Below are 19,535 nucleotides of genomic sequence, written 5' to 3' on the forward strand. Positions count from 1 at the left end.
TAACAGCAAACACTTCCGTACTTATGTAATCTGAAGAATGAAGGGGATGAATCAGAATTGTCCTCATAATATTGATGATTCGACTCTTGATGATCCTGCTCATGTATCTGACAAACTCAATAAGCATTTTTCATCTACGTTCACATATGCGGAATTCTGTGAAGAAGTGCAGGTCAGAATTTGAACCTATCGACATGCGTCTTTGTAAAGGGCGGCTCATAGAACGTCAGTTCAACTCCGCCTCGTATCTCTATTAAGGATAATACCACTGCAAACGGGCGAGATATGTGAATAATGTAGGGTAGGGTGTATTATCTGGGCATTCCGTTGTTGTTGCATACCACACTTGGCTACCCAGAAACATCAATCATCTGGTGAGATGATTCTTGATACCTTTCCACACCACGCGAAGGTGGGCCAGTACGAATAGCTCTCGTACTCTCCTAAATCGAATCTTTAAATACATCTGATGTTGGCAACAGTAGGTCAGTTTCCTCTGGGGGTCTCGTTCCAAAGGAAAAAAAGGTTCTCGTAGCGTTTTTTTTTTTTTTTTTTTTTAAAAGAGGCTTTGAAAAAAATTTGTTCAATTATACATTTTTTAAAAAATTTTACAAACACAGTAAGTTAAATATGGTTAAGTGCTTAGACGTTTATCAAACTCTAACAGGGAGCTAAATGATTTATTCATTACTGAGAGCAAAATAGAGGAGAAATTGTTGAAGTTAAACGTAAGAGATGGACGTGGGGCGGATTGGATCCATACAGTTAAATTAAAGAATGTAATAAAATGACGTAAGGAAACTCTTAGCCATAATTGTGAAGCCAATAAACCTTTTTCCGGGATTACGAGAGCATGCTTCCATATCGACGTTTACTCAGTGCACAAAAGGGTGGGATGAAACTGTGTAGTAATTGCAAATCTGAAAGCTTGACTACTGTTACAGAAAAATAATGAGGTTACTTGTTAAAGAAGTCATGTAGGATCATCCAGACAGGAATGGAATTATACTACATTTTGATCTTAGCCAAAATGCCGAGAAGCGATAATGGCGTTATACTAAAAAACTAAACTATTATTTTTTCGACAACCCGAATAATTAAATTATCTGACGTGCTGTTTGTCTTGTCTGTTAAATGGGGTTATACTTCAAATTGCATTCAAATTATTATATAAGGACCACCCATAATTTATTACATATACCCATTTATATATTATGTCTGTAAATTGAAGATGTTCTCTGGTCGATTTGCCTGTTTTGCTGGAAGAAAAAACCAGAGTCTGGGGGATGGGGGAAACTTGCATCTATGCCTGAGACCGACTAACTCAGCCACGGAATGAATAAAGCCCATTAATATTCCTCGCGTCATCGACGGGATTCGAACCCTGGCCTTTTCCATCCAGGTGGTGAGGTCAGTGACGATAACAGTGCTGTTCACATACAAAAATGGAGTTATACTGCAGTCACAACTTGGATTTTTTAAAGTGTGGGCTTATCTGACTAATCTGGTTGTATACTGTTACACAGTAACTTAGGAAGTGGACACTAAAAATATTTTGAGATCATACACTTAAATCTCAGAAAATGTTTTCATACTCTTGCTCAGAAAAACAGCAGTTTTTCTGAATTAGAACAAATTGAAACAATGCGACTTTAGAAACAGCTTATTGCCACATATACCCCACACCCGGTGGAAAAAAACCTGCATTCGAATTCCTCGATCTCGGGACGAATTTTTATGGATATTTTTCACAACTTGACTGAGTTAATTAATCTCAGACGAGGGCAGCAGGATTTTTTCTCCCGCATACACGGGTTTTTCGTCAGAAAAACAGAAAATCGACCTCAGATCACATGCTATCTACAAACAATATGCACCGAGCAACATGACCTTATTCACCGATGCCTCTAAATCCTAAAAACTGCAACAACTGCCACATATAAAGGGATGGTTGAGCGGAAAAAGAGAGTAACTATCAATGTTTACTGGTCTTCTTGGATTACTGTACAAATTGGAGCAGAATGGTATTAAGAGTAAGTTGATACAATGGATAAAAGGGTGGTTGAGTGGGAGAAGACAGAGTGGTAATCAATGGACGACGTTCTTCGTGGAATAATGTTATTAGTGAACTCCCACTGTTTGTTTTGTATATTTATTAATGATATTGATGAAGGTATATCAGGCTTAGTGTCGAAGTTTGCAGATGATACAGAGGTTGGCAGGGTTGTTAATGACAGTAATGGCAGTGTGCTATTGCAACAGCATCTAGAAAATTTGGGCAGATGGGCTGAGAAATGACAACTGAAGTTTAACCTTGACAAATGCAAAGCACTGCATATACGTTCCTCAGGGGTTTAAATAACCCCAGAGGAACGTACCAACTGTGTGTTACTACACACTTAAGGAGGTAGAAATGAAAAAGAAGGGGTAATTGTGCAGTCAGATATGAAGTTTTCTGAGCAATGCAGACACGGTGCCAGGGCAGGTCATGGAGTTTTGACAATGATAAATAGGAATTTTGCTAGCTGGGAAAAGGAGGTGATTGTCTCTCTGTATAAGGGAATGGTCAGGTCACGCCTTCAGTACTGTGTACAGGTCTGGAGGCCTCATTTTAGGAAGGATGTAGATTTGCTTTAGCTTGTACAGAGAAGGGCAACAAGATTAGTGAGGGGATGCTCTTACCAAGAGAGGCTGAAGTTGTGCAAATTGTAACGGCTGGAGACTAGGCACCTGAGCGGTGATCTGATAGAGGTGTATAAGGCCTTGAATGGGTTGAGTTCGCTGAATTCTGATGGGATTCTTCCACGTTTTCAAGTGACGAACCTAGGGGGGGCCTAAATTCAAATTAAGAAAAGACAGATGTAGAATAGATGTGCGAAAATTTGCCTTTAGCCAGCTGGTGGTTAGTAGCTAGAACAAACTTCCATCTGTCGTTGAGGAAGTTGATAGGTTTAATAAATTTAAGTAGGAACTGGACAAACATTTGGAGGGAATGGTGTGATTTTTTTTTTTTTTTTTGGCTGATGCTGCATAAGCTCATACACTTGCTTTCTTGCGTCACATGCCACTACTGCTATTACTACTAAAGTTATCAGTGGAAGGTCCCTTTGTTGAGTGTTGTATTACTGTTAATGATAATGATGAAGATACATCAGATGTAATGTCTTAATTTACAAATGATGCGAAGGATGGTTAATGACAGTAATTCAGTTGTTTTACTTGAAGAAAATTATAAAAATTAGGCAAATGGAGTGAGAAGTGGTATTCCTCACGTTGACAAATTCAAGGTACTGAATAATGGTAGGAGTAGTTCCAAAGTAATATACTGAGGATGCGATACGACACTCAAAAAAAGACTTTGCTTACATGAAGTGCTCCTGTTAATTCTGATGGCTTGGAAGGACAGGTAATCGCTTCCAGTCGGTGTCGTAGAGAAATTTGCTATGCGAGAAACAGCTGATTCTGCTGTGTAAGGGAACGATAAGACCATATTTTGATCATCGCATAAATGTCTAGACGGAGCAATACATGTCTAGTCGCTGATGTTGCTGAAACTCTAATGTAATAACATGTCTGGTAGCCTCAGTTTAGGAAGGATGTGGATGAGTTGGAACAGTTCCAGAGAAGAGCGAACGATATTGGTGATGAGAAGAAACGGTTACACCTACCAAGAAAGACTTTAGTTCTGCCAAATCTGGAAACTACCCCCTGCAAGAAACTATGGTTGAGATTTTTAAGCCTTTAAACGGTTTGATTAAACGAAACGTTTATAGTATCCTGACACTCAGACAACGCACATAAGATAGTATGAATTTTAATTAAAGAAGAATGCAGCAAACTGTGTATTCTACTGCAAATGAACTGCAAACTAATGATTATGTTTTTGATTTCGAATTTCGGATGTCATGTTCGGATTTATTAATTTTCGGCCAGAATTTAAATTCTCTTGTCTCTCGCTTGGACGTTCAAATTATCTTCATTCAACCAATATATATATATATATATATATATTTTTTTTTTTTTTTTTTTTTTGTTTTCTTTTCTCCGGTTTATTAATTTTTGTTGTGGTGGCGAAATGCGCGTTTCGGTATGGCGCTACTACATCCATGCGATTCGTACTGATAGAAGGAAATGTGTGATAGTTTGTATGTTTCTAGACAAAATAATACAGCGAAATTTGTGGTGGTATGCATCATTTGTGTAAAATAATTATATGAATAGAATATGAGTACATACTGAAGCGAAACGGGCGTTCGTTATTATCTTGAAAGTTATATTATGCGATTTAGCATTTCAGTTCCCTGAACATGGTAAGTTAATATTTTGCTTCAGATTGAATGGAATAATTACACTTTACAGCATATTGAACTTCTTTTGTTTACTTACCAAGATGTGGTACGCCTCACGATTTTGATCAATTGAATACAAATTTGAAGTCAGGTACCCAATTGCCTGGAAACCACAGATTTAGAGAGGGTTGCATAGTGAAAAATTTTAATGAAAATTTAACAACATTAATATATGGCATAAAATATTGTCAAGTTTTTTTTTTTTTTTTTGTTATGTAATAATCAGGATTCTCTCATCAGTGGCCAGCTGTATGTCTTTTAACATACCGGGCATGCGCTTCTGTTGGTAGCAATAGTAGTAATAGTGGCATGTGATGCAAGAAAGCAAGTGTATGAGCTTATGCAGCATCAGCCAAAAAAAAATATTTACAAAACTTTCCATCTAAATGTTTGCTCAGTTCCTCAAATTTATTTAACCTATCAACTTCCACAATGACAGATGGAAGTTTGTTCCAACAATTAACCACCCGCTTGCTAAAGGCAAATTTCTGCACATCTATTCTACATCTGTCTTTCCTCAATTTGAATTTATGCCCCCTTAGGTTTATAATCTGAACAAGTGGGAGAATCCCATCGGAATTCAGTGTGCTCAACCCATTCAAGGCCTTATACACTTCCATCAGATCACCTCGCAGGTGTGTAGTCTCCAGCTGCTTGAATTTGCAGAACTTAAGCCTCTCTTGATAAGAGGATCCCTTCATTCCCCTCACCAATCTTGTTGCCCTTCTCTGTACACGCTCAGGCAAATCTACATCCTTCCTAAAATGAGGCCTTAGTTGCTAATGCTCCTAAAAAAAAAACAAACCAAATAGTCAAATAAAGAAGTTGGGGTGAAACATAAACGAAGATAAAACTAGAATCAAATTGTTAGGGGAATGGGTACATTGACCTTTACCACAACGAGAAATGGAGTCGGATAAATCGATTCAAATATTGGGAATTCCGTTTAGAGAGTCCCATGCTACCTGTAGGAGGGCTCACCACTAAAATACGGGAAAGTTTAAAAGAGTGGGAAGTAGGACAACTTTCTTTTGAGAACAAATCCATCATTGTTAGAACCGTAATTCTTCCTATAATCTTATACACGGTGTTTATAACGGGAATCACAGCTAGGACAATGAGACGTTCCAACATTTCAGTTTCTATAGGGAGGAAAACAGCAAGAGATAGTGCAGAAATTTTTATTTTTACCGTGGGAAGATTGGGGAAGAAGTATACCAAAAATTAATTTGCGGTGTAGCTGTAAGAGATTGCTGGACATGGCTAATATGGTGCAATCTAACCATTTAGTAGTGGTACTGATAAAATATTTTATGGGATTTAATACAGCCTTAATTAAAGGCGGCAATTATCTAGGGCCAAAAGCAGAGACAATTCCTATATATTCAAAAAAATTCGGTATATGTGCACACAGTTAAGGGAGAAAGATATAGATCCTTTTAAGGGTGGTTTAAAACGACTTTGCCAGACGCTGTTTAACTCAGAAAATCCAGAAAAGCCAAATTTAGGAAACCATAATGCATAGTTGTTTTTTAAAAATCTAAAAATTGGTGGAAACTACCCATAGCGTATTGACTTTTCGTGGAGGATTGGTTCCAGAAACATACCAGTAAATGATATCACTTATAGATTTAGTCAGACAGGCAACAGATTATGCCAATTTTGTACTGAAATTGAAACAGTATACCATTTATTTTATTACTGTTGATTCGCGCAGGAAGTTTGGAAGAGAATTTGTAGATTTTTGAGGATAAGACAGTTAACACTAGAGGAGATAATTTACTTGCAAGTAATATTTTTAATTACAGAGGCAAAATATCATGTGTAGAAGCTTTGAAAACAGAAAAGGTTTGGGACCTTTAGGGGATCGTCTGGGTGGTGGTATCCTCTGAAACTTGAAACAAACAATATCTGGTTCCATGCAAAGGTTTTTACAGTTGGAAAAATGGGGTTTAAGGTCTGATAAGTTTCTGAAAAGGTGGGGAGAGCCACCTCTTCTGTGCAGTTTGGTTGGAGATGAGGTTCATCTAAAGTACTGGTTTTAGTTATTTGAAGAAAAAAAAAAAAAAAACCACCTGGGGTTTTTTTTTTTTTTTCATTTATTACAAAATTCAGTTTTCTTGATAAAAATGTACGGTAGAGATTCAGAAACGGGTACCCCTTTCAAAATGGCGGCGAGGAGAGGATTGACGGGTTGTGACTCCGCCCACTCACTGCGTTCCCTCTCCTCTCCTCGCCCAGTGGATTTAAAATGACACGCGGACGGCACTTGGCACAGCAACAAATATGACGGCTGAAAACAAATGAAGAAAAAGCAATTTTTAAAAAACCAAGAAACAAAAATTTACACGAAATGCAATCACTGATTCTTCTCGCCCGTACATAACTAGACTATTTTGCGAGCGTTAACAACGATAATTTTTGATGCCAGTGAACACATAAATGCTTCTTTTTTTCGCTGATTACGATTGCGTAATCAGCCAATCACAGAGTTAAGTTACTTTATTTTTTTAAAAAAAATTAATTTTTATTATTTTTTTACTTTTATTTCTGTGGGCTACTGCCCCAGACCCCCGTCTATGTGGGGGCTCCAGCCCCCAGACCCCCAGAATTATTCAGCTGAGAACAATACCAATAAACAATAGTTCATTTTTTTAATTTTTCGGTTTAGTATTGGGTTTCGTAACCCAGAAATTTTACAAAACAGAAATGCACGTTTTTCTATTCTATTTTACGTGCATTAACAATGAGAAAGGCTGAAAAGGTAATTTTAGGGTAAATAGAACGAAGAAAAGCAATGCCAAATCAACATTAGAAAAAAACATAATTGCACGTTTTTCTAGGCTACTTTACGAGCCTTAACAATGAGAAAGACTGAAAACAAGAAAAATAAAACATAATTTGAGGGGAAATTTTACAAACATAAATGCACGTTTTTCTATGCTATTTTACGAGCATTAACAATGAGAAAGGCTGAAAAATAAAAGGTGCTTTTAGGGGAAATTTTACGAAGCAAACAAAAATGCATGTTTTTCTATGCTATTTCTATGAAAAACAATCAGATTGAACTGAGACAAAGAAAAACCACTCACCTCATCGGTCGGGTGTCCTCGTTCAATCCTCGGTTTGAACGAGGATTGAATACACTAAGCTCACAGCTTTTAAAAATTCCATAGTTAAATTGCTGTTGCCGGAATGTTTCCTTCGCCACATATACTCTTCGAGGTAGGAGTTGAACTGATCATTTACTTTGCTGTGACAAAGGAGATTTCACAGCAGCAAGCAACAGGCACTCGCACAAATCAAGAACTGACCAAAATGTGATTACGCAATCGTAATCAGCCAATCACAGAGTTAAGTTACTTTATTTTTTAAAAAAAAATTAATTTTTATTATTTTTTTACTTTTTTTTCTGGGGGCTACCGCACCCAGACCCCCGTCTATGTGGGGGGCTCCAGCCCCCACACCCCAGAATTATTCAGCTGAGAACAATACCAATAAACGATAGATCATTTTTTTTAATTTTTCGGTTTCGTATTGGGTTTTGTAACCCAGAAAAACCTCGCAACCACGTGATATCAAAACACCACAAGTAACAAGTGCGGCACAAGGTGCCTCGTGTTTCCAGTGCCGTTAGGTACGTGGCACGCAGTGCATGTTCTCCCATGCCGGCTGCATCCGTCTCTTAAGGAGATCACGTGACGATAGGCGGAGTCAACACCCGTCAATCACGGCTGTATCGCTAGCAGCCTAGAAGGGGTACCCGTTTCTGAATCTCTGCCAAATGTAGATCTCTTAGGCTCTCATCAAAACAGTTCCATGATATAGGTTTGAATTTTATAACTCATCGTACAGGTCACTTTTGAAAAAAAAACTGTGAATTAGGGTTGAATTTGAAAGTGTCTGCAATTCTGCCCAGACACGATAGGAGGGAGTATATGATGAGGGCCCTGTCGATCAATTTGGCCCTGAAAAGATTGTGCAAGGCTCAAGGGGTAGAATTTATTTCAGCCCAGTCTGTACTTGTTAACAGGAGAGACTGCTTGGGATACACTTAAATAGAAAGGGTGCAAGAATGTTTGCTGATGCTATCGGGGCAGTGTTAGGTGGGTCGGAAAGCTGCTAGATTGGGGGGGGATACAAGGACTAACAGATTAACAGTAGCCACTGGCAGAGGTGAAAGTGATTCTTGCACTGCTTCTATTGGAATGAGCAGCAGCTTGGAAAATAAGATGCAGGATATTTCAGAGACTGCTGGGAGTCATTGGGGTACAAGTAAACACATGGGTTGTGTTAGGGTAGCTAAGAAAAAGAACAGGTGCATGTATACTTGCGTGTACCCCAATGCTAGGAGTTTGGTAAATAAATTTGATGAATTTGAGGTATTGCTCAAAGCATCAAAGGTGGATATTGTTGGGATATCAGAGACGTGGTGTCACACAGATATAAGTAAGGCGAACTGTAATTTGGGGAGTATGTCTACAGAAAGGATAGACAGGATAGGAAGGGAGGAGGGGTTATGCTATTAGTTAAGAAACACATGAAATCCAAGGAAGTGAAGCCAGTTGACATCGCTGGACAGTGCAGTGTCAAGTCAGTTTGGTGTGACATAAGCATTGGGAGATCAAAATTGAGAGGAGTGTGCTATAGGCCTAATGACTCTGGTGAGTATAATAAGAATTGGATACTATGATACTATGATGTAGTCACAAAAGAATTGGATGCAGGGAATAACTTTGATATTATATATTTGGATCTTAGAAAGGCTTTTGATACTGTTGCACATGGAAGACTGCTGCACAAATTGGAGTAGTGTGGCATTGGTGGCAAATTATTGCTATGGATAAAGGGATGGTTGAGTGGCAGAAGACAGAGTGGTAATTAATGGACACTGCTCATCGTGGACTAATGTTATTAGTGGAGTCCCTCAGGGTTCAGTGTTGGGTCCATTGTTGTTTTCTGTATTTATAAATAATATTGATGATGGTATATGAAGCTTAATGTCCAAGTTTGCAGACAATACAAAGGTTGGCAGGGTTTTTAAGGAACCTACTGACGCTGTGCTGCTGCAACAGGATCTGGAAAGGTTGAGCAGATGGGCTGAGAGGTGGCAAATGAAGTTTAACATTGACAAATGTAAAATACTACATATGGGAAACAGCAACCCCAGAGCAATGTATCAACTTTGTGGTACTACACTGACAGTGGTAGAGAATGAAAAGGACCTGGGGGTAATTGTGCAGGCAGATATGATGTTCTCTGAGCTGTGCAGACTGGCTGCAAGAGTAGGTCATGGTGTCTTATCAATGATATACAGGAATTTTTCTAGCAGGGATAGGGAGGTGATTATTCCCTTGTATAAGGCAATGGTCAGGCCACACCTTGAGTAATGTGCCTGGTACAAAAAGCAAGTACAGCTGCATACCTAAGAATACTTGATTCCATACATAGAATCATGCTACTCACTGCGCTCGCACCTGCGGCACAGTGAGCACACATATGCTATGCACGTCATAGCTGGAACCCTCCCTTTAGACCTAGAGGTGGTGAGGAGAGGCATCCTCCATGAGCTCGCTAAAGGCAATGCTTGTTCACACCTTGACTTCAACAGAGATTCAGGAAATAACCGTAATGCGGTTATTCAGGAAATAACCGCATTACGGAAAAAAGAAGACTCCAGACCCACTTGCTGCAAATGTGGCAGGCACGATGAGATGTCTCCATCAAAGGTCAGATAACAAAGTTCTTTCCAATTGTAGATAGAGTCCAACCTAAATTACCAACCTGGTACGCACCTGGTCTGTTTGTGACATACCTGCTCACAGGACATGGTGCCTTAAACACCAAACTAACAACTCTGGGAATAACTGAAAATCCAAATTGTACTTGTGGCGATCCAGAAACTTGGCAACACCTAATGTTTGACTGCCACCAATATGATGACATCCACTGCCAGCTAGTGACAAGACTACAACATTCACCCAGCAGGAGCAGTTCATCCTGGATGATAAAAAACCATATATGGCATTCACTGAATTTGCACAGAAACTGTTTGACAGATGCTGAGCCACACTGGCCCAACAAGCAAATAACAACACAACTGGAAACTAAATGGATGACAAACGCAGAAAGACCCGCAGACCAAAATGGCAGAGGAGGAACAAGTAACAAAAGGCAACTAAAAATGGAACAAGCAACATAACGACAATATAAAATGGGACAAGCTACTATTCCCACAACAAATTCTGAACCTCCAAGGAGAATAAAAAGACATGGTCTACAACTCTGTGACTGACTGAACCCTGAATCTGCAAAAAGGCCACACGGATCTGAACCATGCAGCTTTGCTGCCATCAAGCCTTGTTGGAGATCAGAATCGAACACCTGACTAGATTCCTTTCCAAACCTACCAAGGTGGAGAAGAGACACCTTTTTTCCCCCTTGCCCAAACCCCTTTCCTCTCTGGTGAGGCATGGGTATGCCTCACTAACTGGGGGCACCTCCTCTATCGCTCCCATACTTCTATTTTTATCCTCCAGTCTTCTGTCTCCCCTCCTACTCTATCTATATACAACGCAAATGCTCCACACACTAAATTTAACAACACTCAAAATAATCTTCACCCAGTCTTCGGCCTATCCATCTACGTAATATCAAATCCCCCAGCGGTGTGTATTGTTATACAATGTATGTTGTATGCAGACAATGGTCCTTGAGGTTGTCACAGACATTCTCTCAGATATCCCAGACAAGCTGCACTTGCTACCTGGGAGTCTAAAACACTGATGGAACGGATATTCGGGTGACACTCAAGTCAAGTGGACCCAATTTCGGCGAAGTCCGGATGTTCTGTGACAGCCAAATCCTCTGCTTGCCCCTTCAAGATGGTGGGACTGTTAGTAATCCTGGGTATAACCTCCATGCACGAGTACATGGTGGGTGACCACCCAGGTGTGAACCAACGTAAGCAGAGGTCGAGGTGTGGCACCCACACCACATGGAGGAATGCCGACCGTCTATGTTACCAGGCAGTACTAGGTGGTAGATGACTCTCATCAACCGGTGAAATACCACAACTTTGCTTATTGGAGACTTGAAGTGGTGGAACCCACGTTTAGTCTGTAGAGCTAAGTATCTATTCAACCCTTCCCTATCTCTTCCATTATGCAGTATGATTGATGACTTTTGAGGTTATGATGAACGTCGTGGCGAGATCCAATATTCCTTACATTTCGAGGGTACAGCTCTAAAATGGTGTTCGCAGGCCGGCCGCTAGTTAGTACACCGGACCGAACCTATTGGTAACTCTCTAGGAGGCTTCTGGATCAGCTAGTGTATAATCTTGCTACCTCTACTCTGCCAGATAGAGACTGGAGGGAGTCCGAGTAGTGTTTATGCGGGGAGCATTGTCGAGGCCACGTTATGTCAAGGATCGGGGTATATTCTTACCACGTGTACGCCATATCCAAAAATTTCATTACTTCATACAGCATGTCCCACCCGCTTTTTCTTACCATTGAATACACTATGAATTGTCAAACTAATAGAGCAAGTTTATCTGCGGAAAGATCTAAACCTCCCAAGCACTTCCTAATTCATTTCACAAATATACGTGGTCTCAATTCTAATCTCAATGATGTCCATTTTCACTTGCAGTCTGCCAAACTCCATGTACTTTTTCTGACAGAATCTCAGTTATCGGTTGATTCAACTACTGCTCATCTAAAATGCCGAAATTATTCGCTGTATTATTCCTTTCGCCTCAAAGGTGGTACTTGTGCATATGTCCGTTCTGATATTCCCTGTCAGAGACTTGGCAATTTGGAATCTCCTCCCTTTGATCTTCTCTGGCTTAAAATCTCTCTACCTCATTGTGTCAAATTCATCTGTTGTCTCTACCGTTCTCCCATCTCCACTAATCACTTGGAGCTCTTTGACTTCCTCTCTTTGCAACTTGACTTTCTCCAGTCCAACTTTCCTAACAGTGAGATAATTTTCCTTGGTGATTTTAATGTTCACAACTCCAGCTGGCTTCCATTTTCTAGTCACACCGACCCAGCAGGTCGAGATGCTGAAGCTTTTGCAATTACTAATGACCTAGCACAGATTGTTCATTTACCTACACGAATACCAGACAATCCTAATCATACAGCCAATACGCTTGATCTTTTTCTCACAAACAACCCTTCTAAGTACACGGTCGAAGTGAGAGCTCCTTTTGGCACTTCAGATCACAACTTGGTGATTGTCTCTTCTCCAATGGAACCTTTATCTCATGGCTATTCCCAACTTCGTGTTGTTTGGCAATACAAGAATGCAAAATGGGATGACCTGCGAGACTTCTTTTCTTCTTTTCCTTGGTCGGATTACTGTTTCAAAACTTCTGATGTCAACGTTTGCTCAGATCGTGTCAGTGAAATTATTCTTGCAGGAATGGAATCCTTTATCCTACACTCCACTTTAAAATCTCGTCCTTTATCTAAACCTTGGTTTTCCAATAAATATGCTAAGGCTGTTCAAGAGAAGAATGTTGCATATCGTAATTGGCTTGTTTCTAATTCTTCAGTGTCATTTTCTGCCTACACCAAAGCTCACAACAATTGTAAAGCAGTTATTAATCAGTCAAAACTAGAGTTTTATCAGTCTAAGAGTAGAAAACTTGCTTCTTGCCCTAATGGTAGCTGAGCATTCTGGTCTCTTGCCAAAGCTATTGGCCGCAACATTTGCCCATCTCTGCTCCCACCTCTGTCCAAACCAGATGGTTCTGTTGTCACTTCAGCCAAGGATAAAGCTGACCTGCTAGCATCCCATTTTTCTTCCAGCTCATGTATTAATGATCTTGGTAAAACACCTCCCACCATTCCCAACACATTCCATTCAATTCCTCCTGTGGTCTTCCGTCAAAAGGACATCAGAAGGATTTTGATGAATCTTGATGTTAAGAAAGCTCCAGGTCCTGATGATATTTCTCCACTTGTTCTCAAAACCTGTGCTTCTGAACTTACTCCTATTCTTTGCCGCCTTTTTTCACTTTCTTATTCCAAAGGTACTTTTCCTTCTGCTTGGAAATTTGCTCATATCCAGCCAGTTCCTAAAAAAGGGTGACAAATCCCTCCCATCCAATTATCATCCCATTGCAATTACTTCTACTCTTTCTAAAGTAATGGAGAAATCAATTAACCGCCATCTCTTAAACTACCTAGAAACCTTCCATCTGATCGACGATCACCAGTATGGATTCCGTCAGTGTCGATCCACTGGTGATATTCTGGCTTATGTTACCCATTTATGGACTAATTCAATGGAAAGTTTCAGTGAAATACAAGTAGTTGCTCTTGACATCTCAAAGGCTTTTGATCGTGTTTGGCATAAAGGTCTTCTAAACAAGCTTCCATCTTATGGTTTGCCAATTGTTTTTAGTAATTGGTTATCCAGTTTTCTCTCTGATCGCTCACTGAGGGTGATGGTAGATTGCTCTCTGTCTTTTAACTTCTCCACTAATACCGGTGTCCCCCAAGGTTCAGTTCTTTCCCCCACTCTTTTCCTCTTGTATATTAATGACCTTCTTCCATTCACTGGAAATCCTATCCATAGTTTTGCCGATCATAGCACATTGCATTGCACTTTCCATTTTGAGAAACTTTGTTGTCCTCAATCAGCTTAAACTTCTCGAAAATGTGCTACCAATTCCTTAAATGCCGATCTTCAGGGAATTCTCCAGTGGGGCAAAGACAACTTAGTTGATTTCAACCCTTCTAAAATTCAGTCTTGTCTTATATCTCGCAAAAAGGATTCTTCTGCTCCTATGCTTATCTTTAGTGACACTCCGATTTATAGGCAAAATGATATATCTCTTTTGGGGATTAACCTGACTTCTAATCTCTCTTGGCACAAGCACATTACAAATATTGCTTCCTCTGCATCTAAAAAACTTGGTTTTCTCTTTTGCTCTCGGTGTTACTTTTCTTTCAAACAGCTGCTCACTCTGTATAAATCGCAAACCCGCCCTGCCATGGAATATTGTTCCCACAACTGGGGTGGTGCCCCCAAAACCTCTCAGACTTCTTGATTCCATTCAGAAGAGGGCAGTTAGGTTAATTAATGATTCTTCTCTAACAGAGTCTCTTCACTCGCTTTCTCATCATAAACGTATGTTTCTGCTGCATGCCTCTTCTACAGATACTTCCATGGGCACTGTTCTTCTGAATTGGCTTCTATAATTCCCACTCTCTCTCTTTCAAAACAGTCCGAACATGTGCTGCCACCAGCCAACGTCCAATTACTGTCCAACTTCAAACCCACAGAACCAACTTTTCATCTTCCTCATTTATTCATTCAACTGCCGTTTTCTGGAACAACCTTCCTTCATACGTATTTCCTGAAAATTACAATCTGCAGAAGTTCAAGTCCAATGTCAACAAATATCACTATTCACGTGACTACACTGGTCAAGGTACTCAGTAAATTCATACATGTCATATTGTGAACACCTTCACAAGTTCATATTGTGATGTTATATTCATAACTGGGTTGTCACTCATTGTAACACCAGGGTATCTACCCACCCACTGATGAGAGACCAGCAAGTTGCGAAATGGTGCAGTGTGGGTGGCGGTATCCGTCGAGCATCAATAACATTAGTCTTATCTACTGGTGATGTGTTGCTTATTCAGGATAGTGCAGTATCAGGGAATCTCGCTCATAAATGATAATGTAACAAACACAATGTTATTTGACCTACTTTGTTGACTTAATACGGACTAAAATAATGCTTTGCATTAACTTGTTCATCTAGTAAGTTTCTTGTAGTCTGAGACTTTTAGCCCTAAACCACTTTTTAACTTTGATTAATTGGTCTGCTTTTCATTCATAATTTTATTGCCTACAATTTCTAATATTTAAAAAAATATTTATTTTAAATTGCAGTATGTAGATTTGTAATGTAGTTTTTTAACCTTTAAGTAAAATAGTTTTTGTTTTAGGCAAAGTATCTTGCACAAATTATCGTTATGGGAGCTCAGGTTGTTGGACGAGCTTTTGTTCGAGCACTGCAGCAAGAATTTACAGGTGAGTTGGTGCATTTATAAAGAATAAGTAATATATATATATGTACACATGCACATATTGTATATCAATTTTTCTATGGGGATGCGGCCCACGACAAAATTTTTGTGACCCGCGGTGCCCAAAAATAAAATGTTAAAGTAAACAATTAAAAAGTACCTATTTATAATTCTAGAATATAAGGATTAAAAAACCTCTGTAATAAATATAAAAATAATCATTTTAATTGATAATAATTTTAAAAAAAAGACTGGATCAATGGAGCCTTGATTAGAAAGAACTAAAAATATAAATAGGAATTTCAAATGAATGAAAATTGAAATTATCTTTAAATAACATTGTAACTTTTTAGTTTATTTCTTTAAAAATAAAAGAATTACATTTTATTTTTTTAAATATTTTTAAATGGAGAAATCTTAATCTAAATTTCTTTTACATTTAAACTAATATTGCAAATTCAGCGTTTTTTTATAATTTTATCGAAAAGATACTTCATTCGTACTAGTTTCTTTGTCGGGATCTGTTTGTGTTTGCTATCTATAATTTAACAAATACCTAAGTAATTGTTTTTTTAATTTTATAATTTTAATTTCAACTATAGAATTTATATAGAAAATGTCGCTTTCAGCACCGGTCAAGAAAAGAAAAATTGATAATGAAGGAAGAAAATTCCAAGAAAAGTGGGAGCTGAACTATTTTTGTATGGAAGTGAACAGTAAAATTACATGCTTAATTTGTAAGGAAAATATTAGTGTTGCTAAAGAATACAACATTAAGCGGCATTATAACTCTAATCATAAGGAACAATATTCGGGCTTCGAAGGAAAAATAAGAGAAGAAAAATTAAAAACAATGAAGAAAACACTTCATAGTCAACAACAAGTATTTACAAAATTCATGAAAACTAATGAATCAGTAGAAAGAGCAAGTTACGAAATAAGCTATTTGTTAGCAAAACGTTCAAAATCGTTCATGAATGGTTCGTTAATTAAAGAATGTATGATAAAAGCAGCCGAAATTGTCTGTCCTGAAAAAGTGCAATCATTTCGCAATATTTCATTATCAAGAAATACAGTGGTAGAGAGAATTAGCGAAATGTCAGATAACATCAGTTCACAACTACAGGATATATCTACAGAAGTCTTGTTCTTTTCAATTGCGATTGATGAAAGTACAGATATACGAGATGTTGCTCAAGTTGCTGTATTTTTTTGTGGTTGCTATAATAACACGAGGATCACCGAAGAATTGTTGGAAGTTATCCCTCTTCTTGGAACTACGACTGACGAAGATATTTTTGCTGCTGTGTGGAGCATTTTTGAAAAGTGTAAGCTTCCACTTGACAGACATGTGTCTGTAACAACCGACGGTGCTAAATCAATGACAGGTGAAAATCGAGGATTTGTGTCAAAATTGATTAGAAAATTACAAGCTGAGTACCCATATAAACCGAAAACCATGGCTGTCCACTGCCTTATTCATCAAGTTCTGTGTTTAAAAATGGAAGATGTATTGAAAACAGTAACAAAAACAATCAACTTTATTCGAGCGAGAGCACTCAACCATTGGCTACTCTTCTTAAAGATTTAGAATCTGAGTTTGATGATCTTCCTTATTATACAGACGTTTGATGGTTATCATGCCACAAAATTTTAAAGAGATTTTATATGTTTTTGGAGGAAATAACAGTTTTTCTTGAAAGTACAGAATGAAAATGTACTTTCTTGAAAAATGAAAATGTATTAGTTATAAAAAAATCCTTTGTGGATTAAGGATTTGGAATTTTTAATTGATATTACAAGCCACCTCAATAATCTTAACATTTCATTGCAAAGTAAATATAAGTTAATAACGAACATGTACAATGCAATAGCAAGTTTTGTACAAAAACTAACGTTTTTAAAAATCGTTTAAAATAAGACGTTTTGACCCATTTTCCTACTTGTGAGCAGTTAAAAACACAAAATCAAAATTGCTCTTCTCACAATATTGTGACAAAATTGATGAAATCAAATTCAATAAGCGTTTTAATGATTTTAAAGAGTTAGAAGATATGTTTTCTCTTTTTGTTGGACCTTTTTCATTTGAAATCGAAAAAGCTCCCACTTTGATTCAACTGGAATTAATTGATTTCCAAAATGATTCATTTTTGAAAGACAAATGTCGAGAATTATGAATTTCAAAAATATATTCTTACTTAGGTGAAAAATACCTGGAAATTAAAAAGTTTGCTGCACAAATTATGTGCTACTTTCGGAATTTCATACTTATGCGAGCAATTATTTCCATGTATGAAATTAAATAAAACGGCGTATAGATCGAGACTGACAGATAAACATCTTTCCGACGTACTGAAAATTGTATGTTCCCAATCTTTGACTCCTGATGTTGAAAAACTAGTAGGGGGTAAACACTCGCAGGTTTCTGGGAAAACAAATTAATTATTTTCATAAATATATTTAATTTTTAAATAAAAATATAACAATTATATATACTAAAACTAAAGGAGCGCAAGGCAGCCAAAGTAACACACCGCTCTTAGTTACAATTTATTAGGAAACGTTTCGGAAATTGTTATTGTTACAAAATCCATCTTCAGTCTTTGTAAATTCTAACTAATAGAGGTGTGTTACTTTGGCTGCCTTGCGCTCCTTTGGTTACCAGTTCATCAACAGCCACTTTACTCCCATTTCTTCACTATACATACTAAATTCTAAATTACTTGTATTCTGTAGATCTGAATAAAAATTTAAATGTTAATTACATATGAGTTTTAATTATCCTGATTATGCTACTGAATCCTGAATCAATATATAATATTTAAGAAAATTTATATGTGGCCCACGACAGAAATGAGTTTGACGCACCTGCTGTATGTAGTTTTAGATATTATTTAGAGAAAAATAAAAGATTGAAGAAAAGTAGAAAATAATAAAGAAGAACAAAATTTAAAGTAATGGAATGAGGAGCTACATAATACTGTGGTTGTTTGTAATGCATGCAGCATTATCCTTTTCCTTAGTATCACATCTTGTATTATTATTATTATTTCTTATACACACACACACACACATACACATATATATATATATATATATATATTTTTTTTTTTTTTTTTTACTCATTTATTTTCTTTTATGTCTTCTTTCTATTACTTTTATCTTTAACTAATTTTTCTCCAAATCATTATTGCTTGTCTGATTTTCTTTAGTAGTCTTCTATTTTTCTGGTTTCTGTTATCGTGGTTGTTGGGTGTTTTTTTATTTTTTTTATTATCAATGTCTTAGTCTTTTTTTTTTAAATCTCTAAAAAAAGATATATATTTTTAAATCTCATTTTTTTTTTAAATTTACACTCTCATTTTCACTACTTTCTTTTTTTATACAGGCACTCCTCGACTTGTGTATTTAATCAGTATTTTTTAAAGTCCAACTTCGCTCTTGTTGATACAAAATACATATACAGTACAGTACAATGCACTGAGATTAGAACCCCCAACAAACTTCATCATGTACAGCATTTTATGATTTGTTACAATCTAAATACAATACGTAATTTAATTTAATCTATGATCAAATCACTTTACAATGGACTCTCCAAAATAAAATACTGTTCACTGCTGTATATGATATGTAATAAACGCTGGTCATTGTGAACACGTTTGCGAACTGAATTTTAATTGTATTAAACGGCTATTCTAATAAGTGAAAATAGGAGAAATATTATCCACAGGCTATAAAAGTAAATATTTAGCGCACAAATTTACACTTTACTTTCTCCAACTTAACAAAATTAAATGATGCATTAAAATCGGAAGAATATTTCCCACAGGTTAGCAAAATAAAAATAAATTTACGCTTACGTGCATAGCTTAATTAGTATGTACTGTAATATGTACGTACTAACTAGTTGATGTTTCTGTTCACTCACATTTGGGGGGGGGTTTAAAATTTAAAACAGTAAAAAAGATAAGAATCAATTGCAACTAACACGATACATGCAAGTGAGATACGGAATAACTTTACGAAGCTCAAAAAATAGGAATGAAGAGAAGATTCTGAAAATTTATTTATGTTTTTTATATGATTGAAGATTTCAGTGAAGGGGAAGCACATTTCACCA

General features: G+C 37.3%; 1 protein-coding gene across 1 annotated transcript in view; it reads left to right on the forward strand.

Annotated features, from left to right (window-relative positions):
* Positions 1 to 4,093: 4,093 nt before the first annotated feature.
* The window catches only part of LOC150085542 (mitochondrial coenzyme A diphosphatase NUDT8-like), a 95,185-nt gene continuing 79,743 nt past the window's right edge, over positions 4,094 to 19,535 (forward strand). Inside the window, exons 1-2 of the mRNA XM_090374595.1 lie at positions 4,094 to 4,310; positions 15,332 to 15,416. Coding sequence (XP_090230721.1) covers positions 4,308 to 4,310; positions 15,332 to 15,416 — 88 coding nt within the window. The 5' untranslated portion in view covers positions 4,094 to 4,307. The remainder of the gene's footprint in view (positions 4,311 to 15,331; positions 15,417 to 19,535) is intronic.

Source organism: Mastigoproctus giganteus, chromosome 5 (assembly GCF_048544385.1).
Source record: "Mastigoproctus giganteus isolate SK-2022 chromosome 5, ASM4854438v1, whole genome shotgun sequence".
NCBI classification, from domain to species: Eukaryota; Metazoa; Arthropoda; class Arachnida; order Uropygi; family Thelyphonidae; genus Mastigoproctus; species Mastigoproctus giganteus.